A 24,340-nucleotide genomic window follows, 5' to 3' on the forward strand; every position below is an offset into this window, starting at 1 on the left:
ATTAGGCACTGACATTCACAAATACCAGATTCCCTCTTCCCCTTCCTCTGAGCCACAATGAAGTCCTCAGCCTCAAATTGCAAACCACAGGTCCTGCTGCTTCCAGTAAACACCGAATATTTAAACATACGCTATTTAAAAAATTATATGGTAAAGAAATGCTGTTTCTCACAAATGACTTGAGAGTTATAAAGGAGGCTGTAGGGGAGACACAGCTGCCTGCATCTCCAAGGTGCTGGCACAAGTAAAAATCCTGTTTGCAATTTGATGCTGACCATGGTCACTGTTTTAAAGCCCTTTGCCATGAACACATAATTCTGTGAATGCAGGAGAATACTCTCTGGTCTTGTATTCTCCATTCCTGTAAAGCAATGGAGATGTGCAGCATTTCCAGGAGCCTAAGGAAGGGTCGAGAAGAGTTGATAGCTGTGAGCACAACCCAAGGTTATTAACCCCATCCAAGGATTAATCCACAGGAAGTACCCTCCTCTGGTGTTCTTATTGCTGATAGAAGCTGAAAATGAAATAAGCCATGTATAGTAGGTGAAAGGATTTATTTTTCCCTGAATGCTGTGTTTCCTTTATATGAGTTAATGCCTTGACTGTACCTTAGCCCATTAGGCTGCATCTCTAATGTCTGCTTCTTTAATAATATAACATATCCTGCTCTCTCCATTATAGATTACTTTTATAAATCATATAAATCATATCCAGAATCCTGCTTAATATAAATCACTTAGAATTAAAAGTATAACACTCTTTTTTCAGGCTTTTTTCTGAATGCAAATTATTGCACAACTAAAGAAACATGCTGGGACTTTGTGTGAAGCTCCTGAATAAAAGGTGAAGAGTGGCTTGAGTTTGAAAACGGAAAATAATTAACGTGATAAGGAAAAATTATTTTTCTAAAGACCATCTCATAGATGTTCAGCACCATGAAAGTGTATTAAAAATACTTATTTGCTAAGTCTAATATTAAATCAGTCTAATTTTTCATTTCAAGCACTGTTGATAGAAAAAGTAGTTGCCTTTCATTAGATGCCACCTGTGTTAAGGAGCTGATTTGACTATCCCTATGTAGTCATTTGAGGCAGTTTTCTTCATATTGCTATTTCCTAATATAAGCCCCAAGGAGAGTTTAAATGTTTTGATAATAAACATTCAGCTGCTCCCAATATTTTAAAAGAACAAAATTATGGCATAGCCAAATGAGTTCCAGAAGGCAATAAATGTGCTGGCTTCATGTCACCAGTAAACACTCACATATTTGAAGAGAAAATTAGATTTTTAAAAAGAAGACAGAATGGACAAGGCAAATAGCAGAACTGCAACCCTGGACCTCAGGAGAGCAGCCTTCAGCCTTTTCAGGGATCTGCTTGGAAGAATTCAATGGGAGATGATCCTGGAGAAAAGAAGAGCCCAGGAGAACTAGTGATTCTCCAGGATCATCTCCTTCAAGTTCAAGAATTGTTTGTCTTGACATGCAGGAAGTCAAGGAGGCCTGCATGGATGACCAAGGGGCTCCTGGTAAAACTCAAACATAAAAAGTAAACCTAAATGAGGTGGAAGCAGAGTTAATTGACCCAATGCAGGGGCTGGGTAGGGAATATAGAGACAGTGTCTCAGCGTGCAGGAACAGAGTCAGGAAAGTAAAAGCCCACTGGGAGGTGAGCCTAGCAAGGTTCTTCAGGGGCATCGAGGAGGCTTCTATGAGTATATTGAAAGCAAAAGGACAGCTAGGGAAAATATGGGTCTTCTGCGGAAAAGGCTGTTACTCAAGGCCTCCTTCACTTTGGCCTTTAATGCTAAAATCTACATAGAGTAATCCAAAGCCTCTGTGACTAGAGAGAAAACCTGCAGCAATCAACATTTACCTTCAGTAAGGTGGGGAGAACATTTAAACAAATTGGATGTAGAAAAGTTCAAGGCACCTGACAGGATACACCTACAAGTGCTGAGGGAGCTGTGTCACTGCGAGCCTACTCTCAATGCTCTTTGAAAGGTCATGGTGACTGGGGGAAGTTCCTGAGGACTGGAAGAAAGCAAATGTCACACCTATCTTTAAGGAGGAACTAGAGAACTACAGGTTAGTCAGTCTCATTTCAATCCCTGAGAAGGTGATGGAGAAAAAAAATATGGAAGCCACCTGAAGGATAAGAGGGCGATTGGGAGTTTTCAGTGTGGATTTACAAAGGGGAAATCATGTTTGACCAACCTGATGTTCTTCTGCAATGAGATAAATGAGGTTCATTTAAATGTAGAAAAATAATTTTTTACTGTGAGGGTAGTCAAACACTGGAATAGGCTGCTTCTAGAGTTTGAGGAGTCTCAATTCTTGGAGATACTCAAAACCTAACCTGCAGCAATCAACATTTACCTTCAGTAAGGTGGGGAGAACATTTAAACAAATTGGATGTAGAAAAGTTCAAGGCACCTGACAGGATACACCTACAAGTGCTGAGGGAGCTGTGTCAGTGCGAGCCTACTCTCAGTGCTCTTTGAAAGGTCATGGTGACTGGGGGAAGTTCCTGAGGACTGGAAGAAAGCAAATGTCACACCTATCTTTAAGGAGGAACTAGAGAACTACAGGTTAGTCAGTCTCATTTCAATCCCTGAGAAGGTGATGGAGAAAAAAAAATATGGAAGCCACCTGAAGGATAAGAGGGTGATTGGGAGTTTTCAGTGTGGATTTACAAAGGGGAAATCATGTTTGACCAACCTGATGTTCTTCTGCAATGAGATAAATGAGGTTCATTTAAATGTAGAAAAATAATTTTTTACTGTGAGGGTAGTCAAACACTGGAATAGGCTGCTTCTAGAGTTTGAGGAGTCTCAATTCTTGGAGATACTCAAAACCTTGAGCAAGGACATAACCTTGAGCAAACTGCTGAGGTTGACCCTCAACTGGACGTAACCTTGAGCAAACTGCTGAGGTTGACCCTGCATGTGGTCTGAGTAGGCAATCTCCAGAGCTGCCTTCCAACCTCAGCAGTTCTGTGAAAACTTTTGAGTTGGGCCATGGTCATCCAACTACATCCAGGTTGTCTCCCAGGTTTAGGGGACAGTGAAGGGACGAAACAGTAGTCCACATCATCATGGGGCCTTCTCACCTCAGTCTTTGCTGCACAAAACACCTGAAACCAGAGGAGCAATTCTTGGAGGGGGTTTATGCCTTCGATGCAACAAAAAATTCCAGAGAAAAACAGCACCTAGCAGGGAGAAAAGATGTTGAGTAATCACACAGGAATTGGGTCTGGTCAGTGGAGCAGGATTCCTAAATGGGCGAGAAGGAGAAGGAAGGAGAAAGAGTTCTGCAGAAGGGGATTTAGGAAGTGACAGTGATGTTCCAAACACACCGGACTGTAAGAAACTGCTGCCAAATGAAAGATTGCTTTGCTTACAAGGCTCTGTCTTTCCAGAAATCAGTGTCAAAAGTGTTGAATTCTAGTCATCGTATTTCAGAAAGGATTGAGACAGGTAGCAAAAATGATTAAGTGCTTCAAAAATACTCTCATACAAAAGATTGAAATCATTTATCTCAAGGAGTCTAATGTAAAGGGATATGGATTCCAGTGGGCATATTGGCACTCAACTATATCTAATGCTTTTCAGAGCATATCAAAGCATTTTCAAAGGAGAACCGGATCATTACCCCCTTTTATATTCCATATTGCATGGGATATAAAAGATAAGGTGCATGTAGTGTCACCCCAAAATTAGTAGAATTAGAAATAAGTTTGCTAACTTGCAGAAGAGCCTGGTAACCACTCAGCCATCATTCCTTGGGATAAAAACAAGGAAAAAGGGAGGACATAGTTCCAGCGCAGGATCTTCTGTCTGTAACAAAATAACATTCAATGAAATCGAAATATCTCAAATTGAAAGTGAACTGAAAGATTTACTTGATACCCGATGTACTTAGCCTTCAAAACTTGCTCCAGTTAGATACCAGTGATGCCAAGAGCTCAACAGGATGCAAAATATGTATGTGGAAAATATTTGTATCCATTGTAGTAAATGTTCCAAATGTTAAGATTTTTTTAAAGGACATTCACTTTCACATGTCAGTGCTTCTGTCAGGTCATGTGTTCCAAATGTTAAGACATTCACTTTCACATGTCAGTGCTTCTGTCAGGTCATAACAGATTTAGGCAGATATTTTTCCAGTGGACATACCAGCAGTTAACTACCATTTCAAGGCAGTTTGTACAGAGTGGGAGGTTATTGTCAAGGCCAGGGCAGCACAATGAGACACAGATGTAGTGTGTCAGTGCCTACCTGGCTTCCAAATGAGGTGAAAACATTAATTTAAAGTCACAGCATGACCTATACGATATAACAGTTTTTAGTCATTCTGAACCAGGGAACATAATGCCTAATCTAATGTAGTAATGTTTTATAAATGCAAGCAAGTATAAAAGAAACACAGAGAACTGACAGAGAGACACATATTTAGTTAATTCAAGTGCTTACTAGGCAGCCAGTTAAGCAATGACTGCTATAAATTCCTATTGTACATATTTAGTTAATTCAAGTGCTTAATGAGAGAGATACAGATATTTTACTAGGCAGCTGGTTAAGCAATGACTGCTATAAATTCCTATTGCAGTTGCACAATGTAGTAAAGAAACAAGGTGAGTTGCTCTGGGTTTTTTGAGCTCTGCTGCGATAGAAACCCATCATGCTCTTAAGTGAAGTGCAAAGGTTTTTGTTCCTATTGTTGCTCTGTGATGGGAAGGCACAGCCATTTCTTTGCTGCCATCACGGAGCTCTACCAGCCCGGTCTCAACATAGGCCTGGAAGTCTCAAGATACCCACACTTGTTGTTGGGCTTGGTGAGCACAGGGAAGGCTTTAAAACATAAACACCCCATAAACCTCCCCCCGTCCCCGGCTTCAAACTCACCAGTCAGAGAGAAATATGAAATCCCCCTGGACTGGGCACTGATGAGGCCCCACCTCAAGGGCTGTGTCCAGTTTTGGGCCCCTCACCACAAAAAAAAGACATTGAGGGGCTGGAGTGGGTCCAGAGAAGGGCAATGGAGCTGGTGAGGGGTCTGGAGAACAAGTCTTGTGAGGAGAGGCTGAGGGAGCTGGGGGTGTTCAGCCTGGAGAAAAGGAGGCTGAGGGAAGACCTTCTGGCTCTCTCCAATTCCCTGAAAGGAGGGTGTAGCCAGGGGGGTCGGTCTCTTCTCCCAGGTCACAGGCAACAGGACAAGAGGAAACGGCCTCAAGTTGCACCAGGGGAGACTGGGAAAACAATTTACACTGAAAGGGTTCTTAAGCCTTGGAATGGGCTGCCCAGGGAAGTGGTTGAGGCACCATCCCTGGAGGTTTTCAAAAGACGGGTTGACATGATGCTGGGGGACATGGTTTAGTGATGTTTTTTCTTATCAGAGTTAGGTTGATGGTTGGACTAGATGATCTTGAAGGTCCCTTCCAACCTAGATGATTCTGTGATTCTGTTCTATGATTCTATGATGAACAACTGCGTGTGACTTTCTACTCATCTAACCCTTCTTCTCCGTTCGAACAGGCAATCTTTGTATTTCAGTTTTATGCTGTATTATGTGTTCGTCTCATGGACGTATGCAGGTCCCAGGGTTGCTGTACCCTTTACCAAAAGAAACCATCTTTGCCTTAGGAAATCAGCAATCTGGTTTTTTTTTCTGCTTGTTTCTCATAATGCTTTTAGGTATAAACATGTTTTTTAATAGTTTCTTTTTTTTTTTTTACTCAATTTCAGAGAAAAAACGATCCGTATACTCTTTCTTCCAATGTGTCCTTCGAAGTTACAAGCATGCCTTATAAAGTGCAACCAGCAAGGCTCCCCGAGGGAAGCACAGCAGTAAGTAGCTGAAAGTGGTATCCTTGTGTGAAGCACATGTGTTTGGTCACTCAGATCACAGCTGTGAAAGTTTTTATAGACGAAAATACTGACATCAGTCTTTCCTGTGTTTCTAGTGTAAATTCCTGAAATAATATCTAAGCGAAATACCTTTATTGCTTTCTGTGGAAGTTGCTGATACATGATACTAATTCATTTTTTTTAAATAATTTCTTGCTGCCTTGATGTGCAGATTGCTTTATTGCAATCAGGGTGGATTTTTTAGCCAGAAGAAAACAACAAAACTGGGAAATCAAGTGTCTAATCATCTTGTTTTGAGTAAAGAAAAAGTCTGGAGGAAATTTTTGTGCAAAATCCAAAATCTTGTTTCTCTCAGGTTTAGAGATCTCACTCTTCTCCCAGTCAGCAGTTCTCGCACGCAAGTTTATGGATTATCTACGGCAACTTCTTTCTTATCTGTATTAAGCTTTTCAATACCCTGATTCTCAGAAGGGTCCGCATGCCTTTCTAGGGTTTCCACATCTTGTACATCAGGCGCAAGATATTAAAATACCTGGTAATCCCTACAGATGTGTTGTGATAAATAGATATTAAAGTACTTGCCTTATTTGCAAAGCAAGATTTGTATGGCCCTGGAGCATTATAAGAAAAATTAATCTTGGAGGCATAAGTTTGGTTTAATTGTTTGCTGGTGCCAAAGCGCTGAGTTTGGGGATCAATTTGAAAGGATTTGCTTCTTATGGTGTCTAATAACGTGGTTAAAATGCACTCTATTTTGTCATTACTGATAGAAATAAGTAAAATATAAGTGGAAAATTTGATTCTAGTATAAGAGTAATCTGAAATTTGAAGGCTTATTGTTCTCATCTTCATAAATATTTGTCATTTACAGTCTTTCTTTAAAAAGGCAAGCTCAGAACAAACTTTCCCGAGTTAAATCGTGGTGCGAATACATCATATCAGTCTGCTGAGACGCAGTAGTAGCAAACGGAATATTTTCTTGTATGGAAAACCAACACAATAATATGCTTTACAGCTTACTTTGAATGGATTTTAGAGGATACCGTCTATAAAGTTTTGTTTTGAACATCACAGAATGAATGGCTGATTGGTACTGGCTCTGGGAAGACCCAAGGTGAAGTCTTCATCATATATGCTCAGTGACTTCAACCTCCAACATCAGGAGAGCCGTGATTTCACCAGAGAGATCTGGTGCTTAATGCAGTGTTCATCCAAAAATGTTCAAAGGCTCCAAGCTGACAGATATACTCAGGCTCTTTTTATTTTCTTGCAGCATGTGGTTCAAAGGCTCAGGCTCAGGCTCTTTTTATTTTCTTGCAGCATGTGTTCCATACCAGAAACACATGTTGTGCAGAACTCTGTTGATAGTGGTGCCTTCATCTGGGCTGAAGTGCTTTACCCCAGGTGATAGCCTGCTGTTCTCAACAAATGTCAGATGATCTACCAAATGATCAGATAAGCATTTTATTCTCTTACTCCAGCCAGTATAATGCTTGTTATTTGCTGCAGATGATTTACAGTGAAATGCCTGTAATGGCAACTGTAAAATGTTGAAAAATGATAGTGCTTTTATGTCGTTTCATATCTGGACATGGCAGTGGATGCTTGCCAGCTCTACAGCTTGATGTGTTATAGGCACAAGCTCTTTTGATGTTCCCCTTGCAAGAAGAAATATTTGCTTCAAGTTGAGCATTACTTAATATTTTTGCTCCTTCTGAAAAAGATCACTGGTTGTGTTTTAAAAGTTTCCAAAGATTTATTTGGAAGTTTATGGTTTTCTTTCAGACAATGCAAGGGTGGACGTGGAATAGAGATTTTAATATTTTAAAGTTAATTGTCAAAAGTACATATCTAATAATCAGCTAACGCTTTACAGTTTATATAGTGAAGTTTATATAATATATTAAAAAAAAAAAAAAAGAGCATATGTCCTTCATTTAACTCATACAGTACTGGGCTCCAATTATGCAGGCGGAAATATATATATAAAAAATTTTAATGGCATGAAAATTCCCTTACACATGAGTAACCTGCTCAGTCACATAGTCATATTTGCAGCACTGAGGTCCCTATTTCCATTATCATGGAATATAGGTCTATATCTTGAACAGAGGGTCATGATACATAGGTGTGTCAAAGGTTATGTAAAGATAAGAAAATCTGAATCTTTTTTAGTAAAACATTAGAGTGAAAGTGGCATCAAACAGAAAACTATCTTGGAACTTAGTGGAGCTTAAACCAAAATCCGCTAACATCAAGAAAAGTAGTTCTATTAATTTTGATAGGCTTGGAATTACAACTATATATTATACAACTGGTTGGATTTCCTTGCTAACAGCTGTATCATTCAAGAGAAAATTGTAATTTTTTCTTAGAAGTATTATTATAGTAAATAATGCTGTCCTACTTGATTAATTTCATGTGCAAGGTGAAAGTACTTTTTATTTTAAAAAGTACAGGGTTAGAATAAGCAGTAATTTATTCCATTTTAATTTGTGAATCTTGAGCTAGTTTTGGAGCTTAATAAAATATGATTGTTTTTCTTAAATGTTTGGTAGGATCTTCAGAGGGGATGCCTTTAGTGTAAACTGTTTGACCAGTGTCCCACAGTGAGTAAAATTGGTTTCAGACAAAGGCTTATAACTTTTTTTAGCTATTATGTGGTGATAGTACTTTCATTTTAAATGTGCTTATATACCTTATGAAAGACATTTGCACAAACATTTGTAAAATGTAAATATAAATGTCAATATTAATTATGACTCCAAGCTCAAGGGAGCTTTTACGTTCAATTTTGAACAATTTTTTCAGAGCATACAAGAACATCACGCTGCACAGATTGGATGGGAACATACAGGAGTACTAAGAGCTCCTGTTTCTCAGTCTCTATAAACAAACTGACTAAAGATTAGAGAAGGTCATTGTGGGCAGTAAAAGGGGTAGCATTAGAATAGTAATCAATTTAGCTACTGTTTCTTAAAGTATCAGATTAAATTATGGAGTAGTTATTTTTATTTTTTAAAGCGTGTCTTTTAAAGGACAAGAGGGAATAAAATGGCTTTGTGAGAACCCCACTGGCAGGCCCTGAACTCTGACCACAGATGCTGGATGTTTGCACGAGTAAAACCTAATTTCCATCTACTCACAAGGGACTGCCAGTGAACTGGCAGCTTGCCACACATACTCCTCTCTGCCTGGTGCTGCCTTCCAGAGGAATCAAAGACAATTGTGAAGGTGCAGTTGCACAATTGCTGCAATTTTGTAGCACCAAAATCAGGAGCAAAATCCAAACTGTACAAAAATCAGTGGCAAAAAGCCTACTATTTCTTTTATCTACTTACAGTGTGCTTAACTGTGGCACATTTTAAAAAAGGAAAATACACACACACTCCGCCACCCAGAAATACTTCCATGAGCACGTGGCTGATGTTTTTGATGGACTTTCACGGAGCCACAATAGCAATTCTGAAGTTCAGACAAATAGACAGCATCTGTGCCGAGACCAGCTTGGATTTTATTTCCAACAGCAGACAAAGGCTCTGTCCATCACTGTCTGCTTGGCTTCACCCTCAGCTCAGTGTCTGAGCCAGATGACATCCCTTGTCACCTCTGAGGTACAAAAGGTGTGAGACTTTCAGTGCTGGGAAAGGCCAAAAGTCAGTCGGCTTCTCTCCGGTCGGAGAGGTGTGCTTTTCACCAGCCTGACAGAGAAGCAGCCACTGTTTTCAGTGTAAGAAAGTCTTCTAGTCCTGAACGGAGAGGAAAGCCAAGGTGGATCTAAAGCTCAGTGCCAACACACAACACTTGTGTCAAAATTCCACTTCTTCATATTGGCCACCTCAGACAAAAACAGATAAATCCCCCGAAACGTTCCCTGGCTCTGATCCTGCAGCACTAAACCTACCACATGGGGAAGAACAGAAATCCAAGCTGAATAGTGCAAACTTGCCTTAAATCAAAATCAGATGTCAAGCTGTTGTGGACAGCATGGGGTGGAGGAGGGATGGCCTTCTGTGGAAGCAGTGAAACGCGGCAGGCCAAACTGAAGGGATGCTTTGTTTCTGTCTTCCCTTCCAGCTTCTGCCTCAGCTCGGTGGGTGTTCAGGACTTGCAGCGTCAAACTCTTCACCAGGAATTGCATTAGTGGCCCTGCAAGTCTTTGTGTAGGGTATAAAAGGAGGCAGCCCAGGGGCATTATGTTCTGCTGGTGATGCACACAGCCAGGAGTGAGACCGAGGACGGCATAGAATCCTCTGGTCAGGAAACACATCTCAAGCATTTCGCACAACCCTTGCCTTGCTTTCAAAAACCTAAGACAAAGGAGGATTCATGGGAAAAGGTAGTAGTTGAGACAAGATGGTTTTAAGATCTTAGCAGGCAAATATTTCATTAGCCATTGGCGTCGCTCCTGCTACAAAAGAAAAGAGTGGTAGCAACTTTGCAACAGCATTCTTCTTAATGCAGGATGGACCTAATTTCTGCTGTCTGCTTTACTCATTGCTGATAATCACAGAATCACAGAATATTCATGGTTGGAAGGGACCTTTGAGATCATCGAGTCCAACCACAAAAATCAAAAAACAAAAACACAAACACACCACAGCCACCCAAAACCAACAATCCCGGGCACTAGAGCATGCCCTGAAGTGCCACGTCTACCCGCTTCTTAAATCCCTCCAGGGATGGTGACTCCACCACCTCCCTGGGCAGGCTGTTCCAGTGCCTGACCACCCTCTCAGGAAAGTCATTCTTCCTCAGATCTCATCTAAACCTCCCCTGCCCCAACTTCAGACCATTTCCTCTGCTCCTGTCATGATTCCCTTGGGAGAAGAGGCCAACCCCCACCTCTCTACACCCTCCTTTCAGGGAGTTGGAGAGGGCAAGGAGGTCTCCCCTCAGCCTCCTCTTCTCCAAACTCAACATGCCCAGTTCCCTCAGCCTCTCCTCGTGTGACTTGTTCTCCAGACCCCTCACCAGCTTGGTGGCTCTCCTCTGGACACGCTCCAGAGGATTATAATCTAAGGATTATAAACATGATGCTCTGCACTTCTGTAGGACTGCAGTTTCTTGTTTATATTTCAGCATTTGTCAGGCTCCAGTTCAGCTGCTGAACTTACACTGTACATTGCACCCTCCTGACTGTGAAAGCAGAATGGCAGAGGGAAGAAGGGAGAGGAGATGACGAACCCATGCGGTATGAGCAAGGCTGAGCCCTGCTGCACCTCTCCTAATGGGTCACAGTGTGTTCTCAGGAAAACTCAGATGTCCTTGTCTGGATCCATGCTGATAGGTGCTCTGTAGATATCACAGGAAGAGCGGGGTTGCCCTATTGTTTTCACAGCCTAAGAGGAAAGAAAACGCAACACACAAATGCAGCAAATGTCTAGGAAGTGATGCATAAAGGAAGACACGGAATGGCATGGACATAGGTACTTCTTGTTGCATAAACTACCACCAGCTTTATCCAAAGCCTAATGAAATCCACCATGACCAACAAAACAGACCGTTTCCACTGATTTCAGCAGGTTCCCAAACATGCTTTGAGGTCTGGATTGACCCCCCTGATTTTGAACAGTGAACTGGAGTGCATTGGTTAAGTTGCTGCGCTCCTGTGCAATCCATAGGTAGCCCTGGGAGCTGTCAGAGACAGCAGCTTGGTTCATCCCTGTCTGTGTTACCCAAGTAGTTGCCGTAGATGGAATGAAAGCAGACTTGGTGCCTAAGGAGACCAATGTGGTTCAGTCAAATACTGTTTTAAGAAAACCGTAGTAAAAAAATCTCTCTACAGAAGTACTTGCCCACTCTGATAATTTCCATATTCAGAAATTTTGCTGACAATACAAAACTGGGAGGGGTCGTTGACACAATGGAGGGCTGTGCCGCCACCTGGACAGGCTGGAGAGTTGGGCAGAGAGGAACCTGATGAACTTCAACAAGGACAAGTGTCGGGTGCTGCACCTGGGGAGGAATAACCCCCTGCACCAGGACAGGGTGGGGGTGACCTGCTGGAGAACAGCTCTGAGGAGAAAGACCTGGGAGTCCTGGGGGACAACGGGATGGCCATGAGCCAGCAATGGGCCCTTGTGGCCAAGAAGGCCAAGGGCATCTTGGGGGGCATCAGGAAGAGAGTGACCAGCAGGTGGAGGGAGGTCATCCTGTCCCTCTGCTCTGCTCTGCCCTGGGGAGGCCCCATCTGGAGCACTGGGACCAGTTCTGGGCTCCCCAGTTCCAGAAGGACAGGGAACTGCTGGAGAGGGGACAGCAGAGGGCTACAAGGATGATGAGGGGCCTGGAGCATCTCTCTTATGAGGAGAGGCTGAAGGACTTGGGGCTTTTTAGTCTGGAGAAGAGAAGGCTGAGGGGGGATCTGATCAATGCTTATAAATACTTCAAGGGAGGGTGTCAAGAGGATGGGGCCGGTCTTTTTTCAGTGGTGCCCAGGGGCAGGACAAGAGGAAATGGGCACAAACTTGAATATAACATGAATATAACCTAAACATGAGGAGGAACTTCTTTGCTGTGAGGGTGGCAGAGCCCTGGAAGAGGCTGCCCAGGGAGGTGGTGGAGTCTCCTTCTCTGGAGACATTCAAACCCCACCTGCACACGTTCCTGTGGGACCTGCTCTGGGTGGACCTGCTTTGGCAGGGGGTTGGACTAGATGATCTCCAGAGGTCCCTTCCAACCCCATGTGATTCTGTGATTCTGTAATGTGCAGTTTCAGTAGACTGTCCTTCTACCAACCCATCCATAGCTGGTCAGCAGCTTGCTTTTTATTCTGGTTTCCTGGTGTGGTACAGTCCAGCCCAGTGCACCAATGCTGGCTCCATCTCCTCTGGCATTTGTCTCTGCCACCAAGGAACCTGGCTCAAGCTATCAATACCAGAAATGGCTACATCAAATTTTTGCACACAAATAGGTCTTCCCTCTGGTTTGATCTTACTGTAAAATGGAGTCAGTCATTTTGTCAGACTTGAGAGGACAGAAAGTGCTGCTTGGGTTTGCTTTTTGCTGTTGTTTACAAATATTTATTAAGATTATTTTGTTTAGTGGTCTATAATGTTACTGCTCCAGCTCCACAGCAACATGCTCAGACAAGTGATAGCATTAAAACAGAAACTGCAGTGAAGCTCAAACCTTAATAAATAAGGAACCTGTGCTGTGTGTTGATAGCGTCAGATCCTTTTCATATAATTTAAAAAATTAGAACTTCTTGCCTGTAGTGTCGTAGAGTTTGCAAACAGAGGAAGCACACAGTGGGGATGAGTTGGCTTTTTTTAATCAATCTCACTTTTTGTTGTCTTGGGGCCCATTGGATTTTAATCAACACTTCCCAAGCCTTGTGCTTTATGAGATCAGGTTTTCAAGCCTTGCCTCACAGCAGGATTTTCAAGCAGTGAAAGAGAGGTGCTTTCTTCCTTGGAGAGCTGGGTTCGTTGCTTGCTACAGGCTTTGTGCAGCCCATCATGACTACATCCCTTCTGATTGCCCCAGCCAGATAAGCCTTCTACTTGCATTCCTCTTTTTCCATAACTGGCTTCTCTCTGGGAGGAATCTCTGCAGACAGTTCAGATGACCTTTTCCTCTTGTTTCTCTCCCCTTGCATTTCAATGCCAGATACAGTACCGCTCTGAGACACGAGGAGAGCCATTCAGAAACATTTTGTCCTCACTAAATGAGCAGTGCTCTTTCTGAATTTAATGATACAGAGAGTCTGTGAAGTTCTGTAGTGGTTAAGAAGCAACCCAAAGGGGAGGCTGGGGAAAGGAATGGCGTAGTTGATCACTTGGTCATGCCAGCAAGATACCTGTTGGGACCCAGAGTGGGATTTCATGGGGTTTTTTTACTAATTCTGTTTGCCTTGAAATAATTTTTTCTTGCTTTAATTGGCTAACATGTTTATTCTTTGTATATGCTACCTTTTTGAAGTACATTAGCTGAATGTATTTGTTAGATCAACGAAGTTATGGCCAGCACTGCAAGCACTGAATCCTCAGGGTACAGATTAAAGTGCTAATGCCCGAAGTACTGGGCAGTGTCTCAGAATTTTTTGTGTAACTCACAGTGTAAGCTTTGGTAGAAGACAAGTGGTATCCCAAATGGAAAGTTTGTCACTAATTTCAACTATGCTCTGTGTCCCATAACAGTGATGGATACTATAGAAAAATACATGCATCAGTAGACCTCACCAGACTGCCATCTTCTAAGTGCTGGGTCAGAGTAGGGCACAGTTGGATGCAAAGATGAAGTGGAAAGGACTATTCTAAGTGGAAAGGACTCCCAATTAAGTGTGACAGTAGCTGGGAGACAGATCTTGCAGAATGAAAAGTCTAGGAAAGAAGCTGATCATGAGAAGGAGGGAGAGAGGAAAGGGCTAGATGTCACAGAAAGGCTGAAATTTGACATCTTCAAGGACAAAAGTGAGTGACACAGAAATGGAATTAATTTTTAACTGGACTACAGACTCGTGTCCATTCTTCAAACTTAGGATGCTGTTCCATGACTGAACAAATTGGCATTCTCCTAAATTTCAGGTGCAATCAGTGAGTTAATAGCAAAAAACAAGTAGAAAGAGAACTTGCAATGAGTGCAGATCAGGGACTGGGCAATAGCCAAGAAACTTATTAAAAAGAGTAGATTTCCTAGCTGTACCTCAGGCACTGAAGAAGATCATTTGAGAGTTTGTGTAATGAGTTTGCTTTGCAAACTGATTTCATCTTGTCATGAAGAAAATAACTTCCATCTGTCACATACTTATCCTGTTTAAAGGAGACTAGGACTAGGAGTAAATGAGAGAGGTCCAACAGAAAACCCCAGAGAGAAGTAACTTCCTAGGCTAACAATAAAGAGGAAAGTTTGAGAAAATAAACTAAAACTGAAGGGACATAATTGTGGCTGAGGAGCTAAGGACGGCTCAAACTCATTCCTTCCCACTTGGGAGCAGCAGGGATAGAGCAACTATTCAATGTGATTGAGGAGGAGCCTTGCAAGTGGAGTCTGAGAGAGTCGAATAAATGTGGTATAAGGTATGAGAGAGAGAGTGAGGAGGAGGTTACTTACGTGGCTTGTCCCAGAAGGAGAAATACAAAAGGGTTATTATTACTCTTTGTCAAGATGGAAGTCTAAAGAGAGAATTTTGCCAAGTCAATTAAAACCTTTGATAACTCATGTTTTACACACGTGCTGCTTTTTAGAGACTCAGACAATGAGAGGGAGCGTTTCATGCTTATTTCCCATTCAGGTAATAGTCTGTGTGCTTGGCATCTTTTAAGGAGCCAAAGGTTGTACTCTGTGCTAGGGTTTATCACAAGGACAATGCAGTCTGCTTGAGTTTCATTTTGGACTGCTTAGCTGAAACACACAAAAACATATGATGGTGTGTTAGCAGAAATTTAAATAAGAATAATGTAGCTGGTATCTATTGTGGTTTGAATTAAGAGCTTGAGTTGAAGTCAACCATTGTTTCAGAGTAATTCAGCGTAGGTCAGTTATGCTGGCCTAGGCTCTACCAGCATACATGGGAGTAGAATTTTGCTTCTTGAATCTTCTTGAAACATCTGCACAGAAAGATATTTTTTTTTGCTACTCTCTATTAAATGAAAATGATTTGTATGTCTGATACAAGACTTCTGTATATGTGCAATCCCATTTCTAGCAATTATCATGAACAAGTGGAAAGGAACTTACAGTAAGTAAAGCCAACATGGGAGAACTCCAAGCAATGTGTTATTTCTGATCTGCAAAATGCTATTGAAGTGAATGCTTATAACCTCTGTATTCTACTGTCAGGTTTGCTTTACTTACTTAATTGTTGTTCATTTTATGTATTCTTTTCATTTCAGATCAGAACATCTGTCATTTGGTCCACTCCAAACGTCTCCTTTGTAATCCCTTTATGGGTTATAGTACTAGCAATACTTCTCGGACTACTGGTACTAGCTATGTTGACCCTAGCTTTATGGAAGGTATGTTGCATTATTACTGTTGCCTCAAAAAACCACTGAAACATACTGGAAGATACTAAAAGATAAGAAACAGAGGGGCTGGCATTTTGTGATCGTTAACAGTTCGGAGAAAAAGCAACAATACACATGTGTGTCTTCTGTTTTGGCATTTCTGACATCCTAGTGTCGCTGACCTTTATGCAGGGAACTTGTTTTCAAAGTCTTCCTTTATTATTAAAGTCTGGTTATAAATGGGCATACAGGGTTTGGCTCCGTTTCCCAAGACCTATGATCCTCTTTCAGGATGTTTAGGTTCAAAAAGAAGTGACTCTAACTTTGTTTTCTCTGAATACTTCAGGAATTTCCAGTTTTTGTCAGCATGTAACAACACTCCCAGCTTTGAGAATTAATTTTTAGAAGATTTCCTTTTCTGTTAGTGTGTCATATCTTCTGGTATTAAATTTTTCTAGTTCTGTGTTGGTTGTTGTGCTGACTTCACAAGTTTTGAAACAAGTTACTGGAATCTGCTATATTACAGGGAGCCAATGTAGCTTTCAGCCACCTTCTCAGTTGCTGTTAAAAAAAAAAAAAAAATTCAAATAATTTTCAAAGTCCGAATATGGCTCATCTGCCTTTAGCTGCCTAAAGGTTATGGGTTAGTTCTCCTGCCTATGCTTACTTTCCAGTTATGCTAACTAGTCAGTTAACAACAACAGCAAAAAGCTGTGTCTAAAACATAGGAGAATGAGAGAAATTAGCTTTTGGTGGTACTCTCCTTTGACCTCTTGTGGAGCCTACGTAACGTTCAGCCTTTCATCAAAAAGAATAACTTTTAGGCAGTTAAAGTTAGATGAGAGGAATCTCATCTTTAGGGTAGGTCACGACATTGTCCTGTGCACATTTCCCAACACATATTCCACCTCTGTTATTATTACTGTCTCTCAATCTAAATAAAGTTTCTGAATGAGTGTCTTGCTGAACTGAAATTAACAGTTTTCTCATTAGAGTCAGTCAGTATCAGCATTCACACCAACTTTACATCTCCTGCAAAGACAGCTTTCATTTGAATTTTTAAAGCTATACTTTGGAACTCGGTGCCTTGCACCTAAAACTTTAATTTTTCATAGGGAACGATTTGAATAGAAGCAAAAAAAACTTCACAGTCTATCAGCCTGCCACGGGCTGTACCTGACCTTTCAGGCTGACTGAGTGAAGAATCAAACTGCAGCTGAGTCTTCTTCCTGTGGTTGTCTCACCATGATGCCTTTGTTTCTGTTGGCTGTTTTCTGCAGTGTGGCTTCTTTGACAGAGCGAGGCCTCCTCAAGATGACATGGCTGACAGGGAACAACTGACAAATAACAAGACTACTGATGCATAGAGGAAGAGAGTGACAGGACAAGTCAGAATCCTGCCTGAAACTAGAAACACAATGAGGATTAAATGAAGGATCCCTTCCACGAGTCTTCCTTTGTACCTGCAAGTGACACGGTGTCATAATCTGATCTATGCAATGTTCTGAGAACATGCCACATGATGGCCATTCTTGGCAAAGAAAGCAGCTTTATCACTGCCTTACAGCCACACTCACCACTGGACAGAATCTTTATCCCACCTTACAGTCAGTCTACATTTCAAGAGATGCTTTTGAACACGTGTGGTATGCTGAGATGCTTCCAGAACAAGCCCAAATCTCCCAAGGAGAGAATGCCTGCATTGCTGTATTATATGTCTAGAAGATGGACCAGGAAAAAAACTTCCAAACACTACTGTATCGTGCAGAATACCTTTGACACCTCCCTAAGAATAAGAACTTTTATGAAATTATGGCTCAGGGAGACAAGCAATATATCAGTACTGTGAAAGTACTTCTGAAAAACAAAGGTAGTCTATAAAGAACGTTATAGATGGGGCACAATTATTTATTTTTCCACCTTTTCAGGATAAGTATCTGATATAATCCTTAACTTAGATTTTGAGAGAAGAAAGTTAAAAAAAAAAAAACCAAAACATAAATCATGTACTTACCTTGCATGTAAATAGAAAAGTAAACCCATTGTACACACAGAACACGTCTTTCTTGGCTACCAGGTGTTGCGGAAAGCAGAGGATTTATGCAACATTTTAAAAGATGAGACATATGGTAAATAAGTACATGTTGTATCTCTTTCAAGCCGGAGCTGGCAGTATCACACCCAGGTAACTAAACCTACACACAGCATAGAGCAGGGGATGAGTTACCTTCTCATCCAGCTGCTGATGGCTGACACCCGTACAGCTGACACAGGATACAACAATTTGTGAAACACTGAATTAAATTATCCCAGCCACACTGGCGATACTGAGAAGGCTTGGAGGTTTTGGGCTAGAATAAATTTTCTTTGCCATTGCCCTGTTTCTTTGTTGAAATAGCCTCTTAAAACAGAATAGCTACTGCCGTTGTATCTTCTGTTAAACTTATGTCATAGACCCTAACGCTTTGTTCACCTAAAGAAATCTTTGCCTTTTTCTCATCTTGTTCTACAGTCTACAAGTTGGCAGCATATTTAAAGTGTTGATCTCAGCAAAGTTTAGGGCTGAATATAATTATTTCTAAAGCAAAGTCTTGCAGGGAAGGTGGGCAGGATTTGTATTCAAGCAGAAAAATAGGATGTCAGCCAACCAAGCATGAACAAAAAGAAGGAAAGGTATTTTGAGGTAAAGAGTAAAAATATACATTTAGGATTTTATTTTTTTTTTTTCTGGATCAAACATTCTGAAGAAGAGAGGCTTCAGTCTTTCTCTTCTATCAGCAAATGGTCCTTATCTCAGCAGGGCCTGTAAGCTCTGGATCTGTGCAAATTTGTGCCTGAGAGCTTGAGCCTTCCAGTGCTGCCTGTGAAAATGAAATTAGCTGTGTTGGGTAAAGTTCAGGGGGGATTGTTCATTTGCTGGAACCGACACTACGCTTCCCTTCTGAGCTCCTTTGCTTCCCAATCCATCTCAGCTTCTCAATCAGCAAATGGCTTCATCCCTTCTGCCACTGCTTGGCTCCTTTGAGATAACTCCCCTTCTGCTTCCTAAGACTTCAGGACAGGACTAGCCATGAGACATTGTCACTTCCCTCAGTCTCAGAGAACATTTGACACTCTTACTGTTCCTTGCACACAGGCTGACCTGTGAAATCCAAGCAGGAGCTGGGAAACCTGAGCAGCTGTGTTCCATCTTCATACTTAAGGCAAGTTTGCAAGACCTTGGTGGAGTCTTTAGCTTATCATATGCAGCGTGGCCACGAGACAGTGAGGGGAGGACCCGTGCCTCAGAACATGGAGGCGCTTCCCTCTGTTTTCTGAGGATGGGGAAGGCTGACTCTTTCCCAGTCCCCCAGAAAACCCTTCCCCCAAAATGGGTTTGAGCTGACCCCTTGTAGGTTAGAGAGATCAACTGACAAATGCCACCACAACGCAAGCCCGTGCCGTATTTGCACACCTCTGTATGCCATGCATTCCAGGCAAAATCAGCCTCCCGGGGAAAAGACCGTGAGCTTCTAGCTTTTGTAAATATTGAATTGTTGCGTGTAGCAGCTTGTGAAATAAGATCCGCTAGCTCATTAACAGTCACATCATCTGCACAGCTCTTACTCTGATGAAATAGCACCATAAGGAGATACTGAACATAGGACTTTTGTATGTGCAATACTTTATATTACTTATATACCTGAAGCATGTTTACACTGGCATTTGTGGTTGTTTTTTAAACTTTTGAATATACTGATTAATGATTACAATAAAGAAAAAAAAAAAGAATAGAAAAAAAACCAACAAACAAACACAGCTCTATTCAGTATTTGTTGCAATGTGTTTTCAATCCCGCATTGCTCTGAGGATGGGACTAGGTGACCTAATAAGTTCTTTGCAGTTGTAACATCCATGATTCACTTTTGAGCAATTATTCTCCATTTTAATGATGGGCAAAACATGTTCAGATACTAAATTTAAACCAAAAATAACCTCAGTGACTGCTGGGCCTGGCTGGAATCCATTGGCTGCAGCTGTGTAATGTCACTGGAAACCAAATTAGAGGCACATGATCTGAAAAACAGTTACTTTGAGCAAAACTTTGTTTTATATTTCTACATCCTTGCAGATTAAACTTCCCCCATGGAAATGTCTGGAGCCGTGTGCTGTCAAGGACTGTAGTCTTGGGTCTCGGCGTTTGTGGACAGCTTTGGCTGCAAATTGCAAACAGCTTTATGAAGGAGATCTCTGGGTTTCAGTGCTTGCCAAGAGTGTTTATTCCCTGGGGAGATTGCATCCTGGATGTGGACACTAGCAGGCAGTTGACATAATCTTTCCCCACAGTACATTAGTAACGTGCTGGTCGATAACCTCTGCCACATCCCTACAGGACTGAACTTTTGTTTTGGTGATGTCAGCCTGGTAGTGAGTTATTAAATGCAGCTTTCTGTGAAAGTTGTTCGGCCTCATGCTTCCAAATGCAAGCAGTGAGCTGCTAATTGCTGAGAACACTGGAGTAGTCCGGAGAGCAGAAAAAAACAGGAGATTACTTTATATATTAAAACTGCTTATTGTTACGACCACTACAGCGGTCTAGGAAACAGGGAGACATTCATCTTTTATTTGAAATGGTTCTTGCTGATTTTGAGAAAGGCTGTTGGGTTATTTCGTCTATACAGCAGACCTCTTAAGAGATTCAAGTGTCAAGCGACATTTTCTCATTTATGAAAATTTCAGAATTTACCAAGCAGGGATCAGAACATTTGAATATGTTGTCACTTACGGATTTAATCTTTAAAGGTATTTAGCAAATGCAATTTTCACTTAACCTCCAGGTTGTTACCAAGAATTTCTTCATCACCAATGTGTTACTCTACTCATTTACAATTTTTTGTCTTCTCCAACTTTTTTACCCTGACAGCTTTTACAGGTTTCCACATTAGATGTCTCTTGAAAATGACACTGATTTTCTCTGTCTTTTAGCTGTGATTCTTTTTCATCCATTAGCAAGAAGGATCTTCTGGTAGGCATGGCATACATTAGCTAAAAAGCCTTTTGGGAACTGGCAAAACACCTAGAGATGTGCAGGGGAGAGGGAGTCCCAACTGGCCATGGCCTATGGTGTTCCACTGCGTCGTAGCAAACTTTTTTAAATGAGATACCATCTGACACACTGCCTTTACAAATTGTTTATGAGTGAGTGTTTTATTTATGATTGTTGGCAAGGATCCATATTAAAACGTAGCGTAATGGTAGTGCCTCTTCACAATAAAAAGTCTTGAATTTAGCTTATGCAGGTGGCATGATGTGACACAGCAGGAATGCTTATATTAAAAGCACTGAAGGACTGTTCTTGTTTGGACTGCATGTTGTATTGGAAGGACACTTAAGTATTCAAGATGGTACCATACTGTACACAGCGACTGCTAGAAAAGAAAGATAGAAGTGATTGCTCAACTCACTTTTCAGATGGTTTCATTTTATTTCATCATGTTGCATCTACTTAACTGATGCACCACATTTTATTGGGTTTCGTATTGTTCCTTGTTTCAGTAACAGTTTGTAAAGCAGACTTCAACGACTCTTTCCAAAACCAGACTGGATTGCTTTGCCAGAAGCAAGCTGAGGAGAAGAGCAGCAGAGCAGAATTCAGGATGCTATGTATGTGGCATGGTCAGTGCATGGCAGGGGCTAGCTTACTTTTCAGCAGTTTGCCCAAATTCGTATTCAGAGTCATATTAACAAAACAGCAGCCTTAGATTCCCCATTTGTCCTGTCAAGGAGAGCCAAGGTGGGTCCTCTTTTGTCCTCACTGTAAAGACCAAATACCAAGCAATCCTCATGGCAAAGCAGGGGAAGGGAGGGCACATTTTAGACCCACACAAGAGAAATAAAAGGCAGCCAAATCAGGTGTTTTGCAAAAGCACAAACATCTGTATTCTGATGCTGTCCTGGTCATGAAAGTTAACATTTTCCCAGCAAAAGCAATCTGCTCATTTATCACATTAGACCAAGAACACCAGAAAAAAAAAAAAAATCTTGTTAAGTTACAGAAAGCTTCCATGAATCTTGTACCTTTTGTAGAAGTTTTACATTTTGAAGTACATATGATGATAGCTCTTGGCTCTTCAAATGGCCTTGCTGATGTTTTTGTTGTTAGTTTTTAATACCTTAATAGCATTTAGGAAAGGTTAGGTCAGCATAGTAAAAGCTGAAAAAGAAAATCCATTTAAACTTAACAGCGAAGTCTCACAGGAGCCCCAGGCTGAGATCTGGACTTACCTTTTCCATTTTTAGGCACACAGGAGGCATCAGGATGTATCTCACACGTCTGGTGTGAGGGTGTTAGGGCTTTGTTATAACAAACACTGCCATGCCAACTAATGTGAAAACCAGATTATTTTATTTTTAAAGATCCAACAGTCTTTCATTCTCTGCTGTACGCCCTGTGTACACGAACAGGCAGAGCATGGGTAAATGGCACCGTTAAACGAGGTGGTGGGATAAGACATTCCCAGTGTGACCCAGTACACCACAAAGAGCCTTTCCTGTGAAGAAGGACAAAGACTGAATTTTCCCAGTGCCTAAAAGTAGGAAAGATTTGTTTTTCTAGAGGACACGGCACCACAGGAGCCCTGCACGTTAAGCACAACGAGTGTAAGTATAAATGCAAAAGAAAGATTTGTTTTTCTAGAGGACAACACGGCACCACAGGAGCCCTGCACGCTAAGCACAACGAGTGTAAGTATAAATGCAAAGTGGCTGGGCACAAGGGAGTTAATATTAAGCAGTTAAGGATGCAGAATACTACGTCAACTATAAATGCCTTAGAGGGTAGGGCTAAGGAGGCTCTAGAGGAGAAATCAAACCTTTAAACATAAATGTTACCAAAGAGTAGAACAGGAATGACAAGAAGGTTGATTAGTAAAATGGATGGATTGGGAATAAGGCTCAGCTACAGCAGATGAGGAGAAGTTGTGAACCCCAGAAGATAACGATACTAATGATCTACTACAGTGATTTTTAATTTTTTTTTTCCACAATGACCAACTGGTTCATTGCTCATGCAAAGTTTGAGGAAGACCATTTCCCTAGTAATTAGATAACGAAAGGAAAAAATATCTCAGCAGCTGTGTCAGGACTATTGAGTTATCTGTGAATCCCTCTCATTCGGAAATGAAGGGCTGCATTCACTTCATTGACTTGGGGAGAAGGAAGGAGGTGGCAAAGACATGAAACTTGAATTTGTTCCAGCGTCTGCTAAAAGGTTCTGGCTTCACTGCTGTTTCAAAGTGACTGTTTCAGTGTTTGCTGGGGCTGTACAGCAGCTTTCTCTGGAGTAGTACAGACTGTGCTCTCCAAAGGCAATAGAAAGACATTCTTTTCAAGCCGGTAAAAACTAAATCTTTCATGGAAACTTTGTGTCCATGTCTGGCTTACCCAGGAGACCCCAGGAATAAAGTGGTTTTCAAGAGGGATTTTTTTTTATTATTATTTTATTTATCAAGTGTTGTTACATACATTGAGAAGTTCTCTATGGGCTTCCATCCTTATATACATTTATAAGTTGAACTGAAGTAATTCCTTGCTAACAGATGAAGGAGGCACAACTAAATCCACAATGAAATTGAAAAGTTAATTGATGTTGTGGAGATGACAGTGATCCTATTTCATTTTTAAGTTTGGCTTTAATGAATGTTTGCTTTTTTTAAAGTTTACTAATTCTACATGTAATATATTATGGTACTAAAGAAGCACTTAGACGTGAGTAACAGTATTGGTGTTTAATATAACAAGTTACTCACTAATAGGTAAATGAGGCAGGGGCAAAATCCGAGGGGAAGGACCATGTTCTTCCCTCAGCTGGGCTGCTCCAACACCAGCTTTAGCTGACTGGGAATCCTCCACACTCCACAATGAGCAGTTACTCTTCCAAGAGGAGGAAATCTTGACACCATAACAGTACTCAGTCCTTTGTCTCGAAGATTTCTGGAGCCTCTTGCTCTGCTCTGTTGGGTGCTGCTTGCTTAATGTTATCTGCTCCGTTGGCTCCTCCACACTCAACTAGTTTGGATCACAGAGATTCAGTGCCATGTCATTTCCATCTGCTTCTTGTTTAAAAAGCTGAGGTTATCACCCATCTTGTGAACGGGTCTGCAACTTTTCATGATTGATAGAATATATTCTGCTTGATTTGGGGGAGAAGGGGTGTTTAGTCTCCACCTCACTTTTCTAATGCCCATATATACACAAAAAGTCAGTCCCATGGTATCTATTACACATTATTTCACTAAGCAACCAGCCAAGTCTTTGTTCTGTTATTTGGTAGAATGGAGTAAGCCTGAACTTGACCCTCCAGCCATTTTAAGCAAACAACATCTGTGTGAAGCCATTTAGGTTTCCAATACATTGACTCACTGCAAGGTCTTTAAGAGCAAATCTTCTTGCAGAACATGTTGTGTACTCTTCAGCATCATCACTGCAGTTGGTATGCTGTGTCAAGCTTATACTGATCTTACATAGATTACTTTTAGCTG

At 41.3% G+C, this 24,340-nt stretch overlaps 1 protein-coding gene across 1 annotated transcript in view; it reads left to right on the plus strand.

Moving 5' to 3' along the window:
- Positions 1 to 19,603, plus strand: part of ITGA8 (integrin alpha 8) — a gene marked incomplete at its 5' end in the record, with an annotated part of 122,777 nt that extends 103,174 nt beyond the window's left edge. Inside the window, 3 exons of the mRNA XM_014952942.1 lie at positions 5,746 to 5,847; positions 15,708 to 15,830; positions 17,102 to 19,603. Coding sequence (XP_014808428.1) covers positions 5,746 to 5,847; positions 15,708 to 15,830; positions 17,102 to 17,188 — 312 coding nt within the window. The remainder of the gene's footprint in view (positions 1 to 5,745; positions 5,848 to 15,707; positions 15,831 to 17,101) is intronic.
- Between the last annotated feature and the right edge of the window lie 4,737 nt (positions 19,604 to 24,340).

The sequence above is a fragment of the Calidris pugnax genome, unplaced genomic scaffold, assembly GCF_001431845.1.
Source record: "Calidris pugnax isolate Ruff unplaced genomic scaffold, ASM143184v1 scaffold181, whole genome shotgun sequence".
Lineage (NCBI taxonomy): Eukaryota > Metazoa > Chordata > Aves > Charadriiformes > Scolopacidae > Calidris > Calidris pugnax.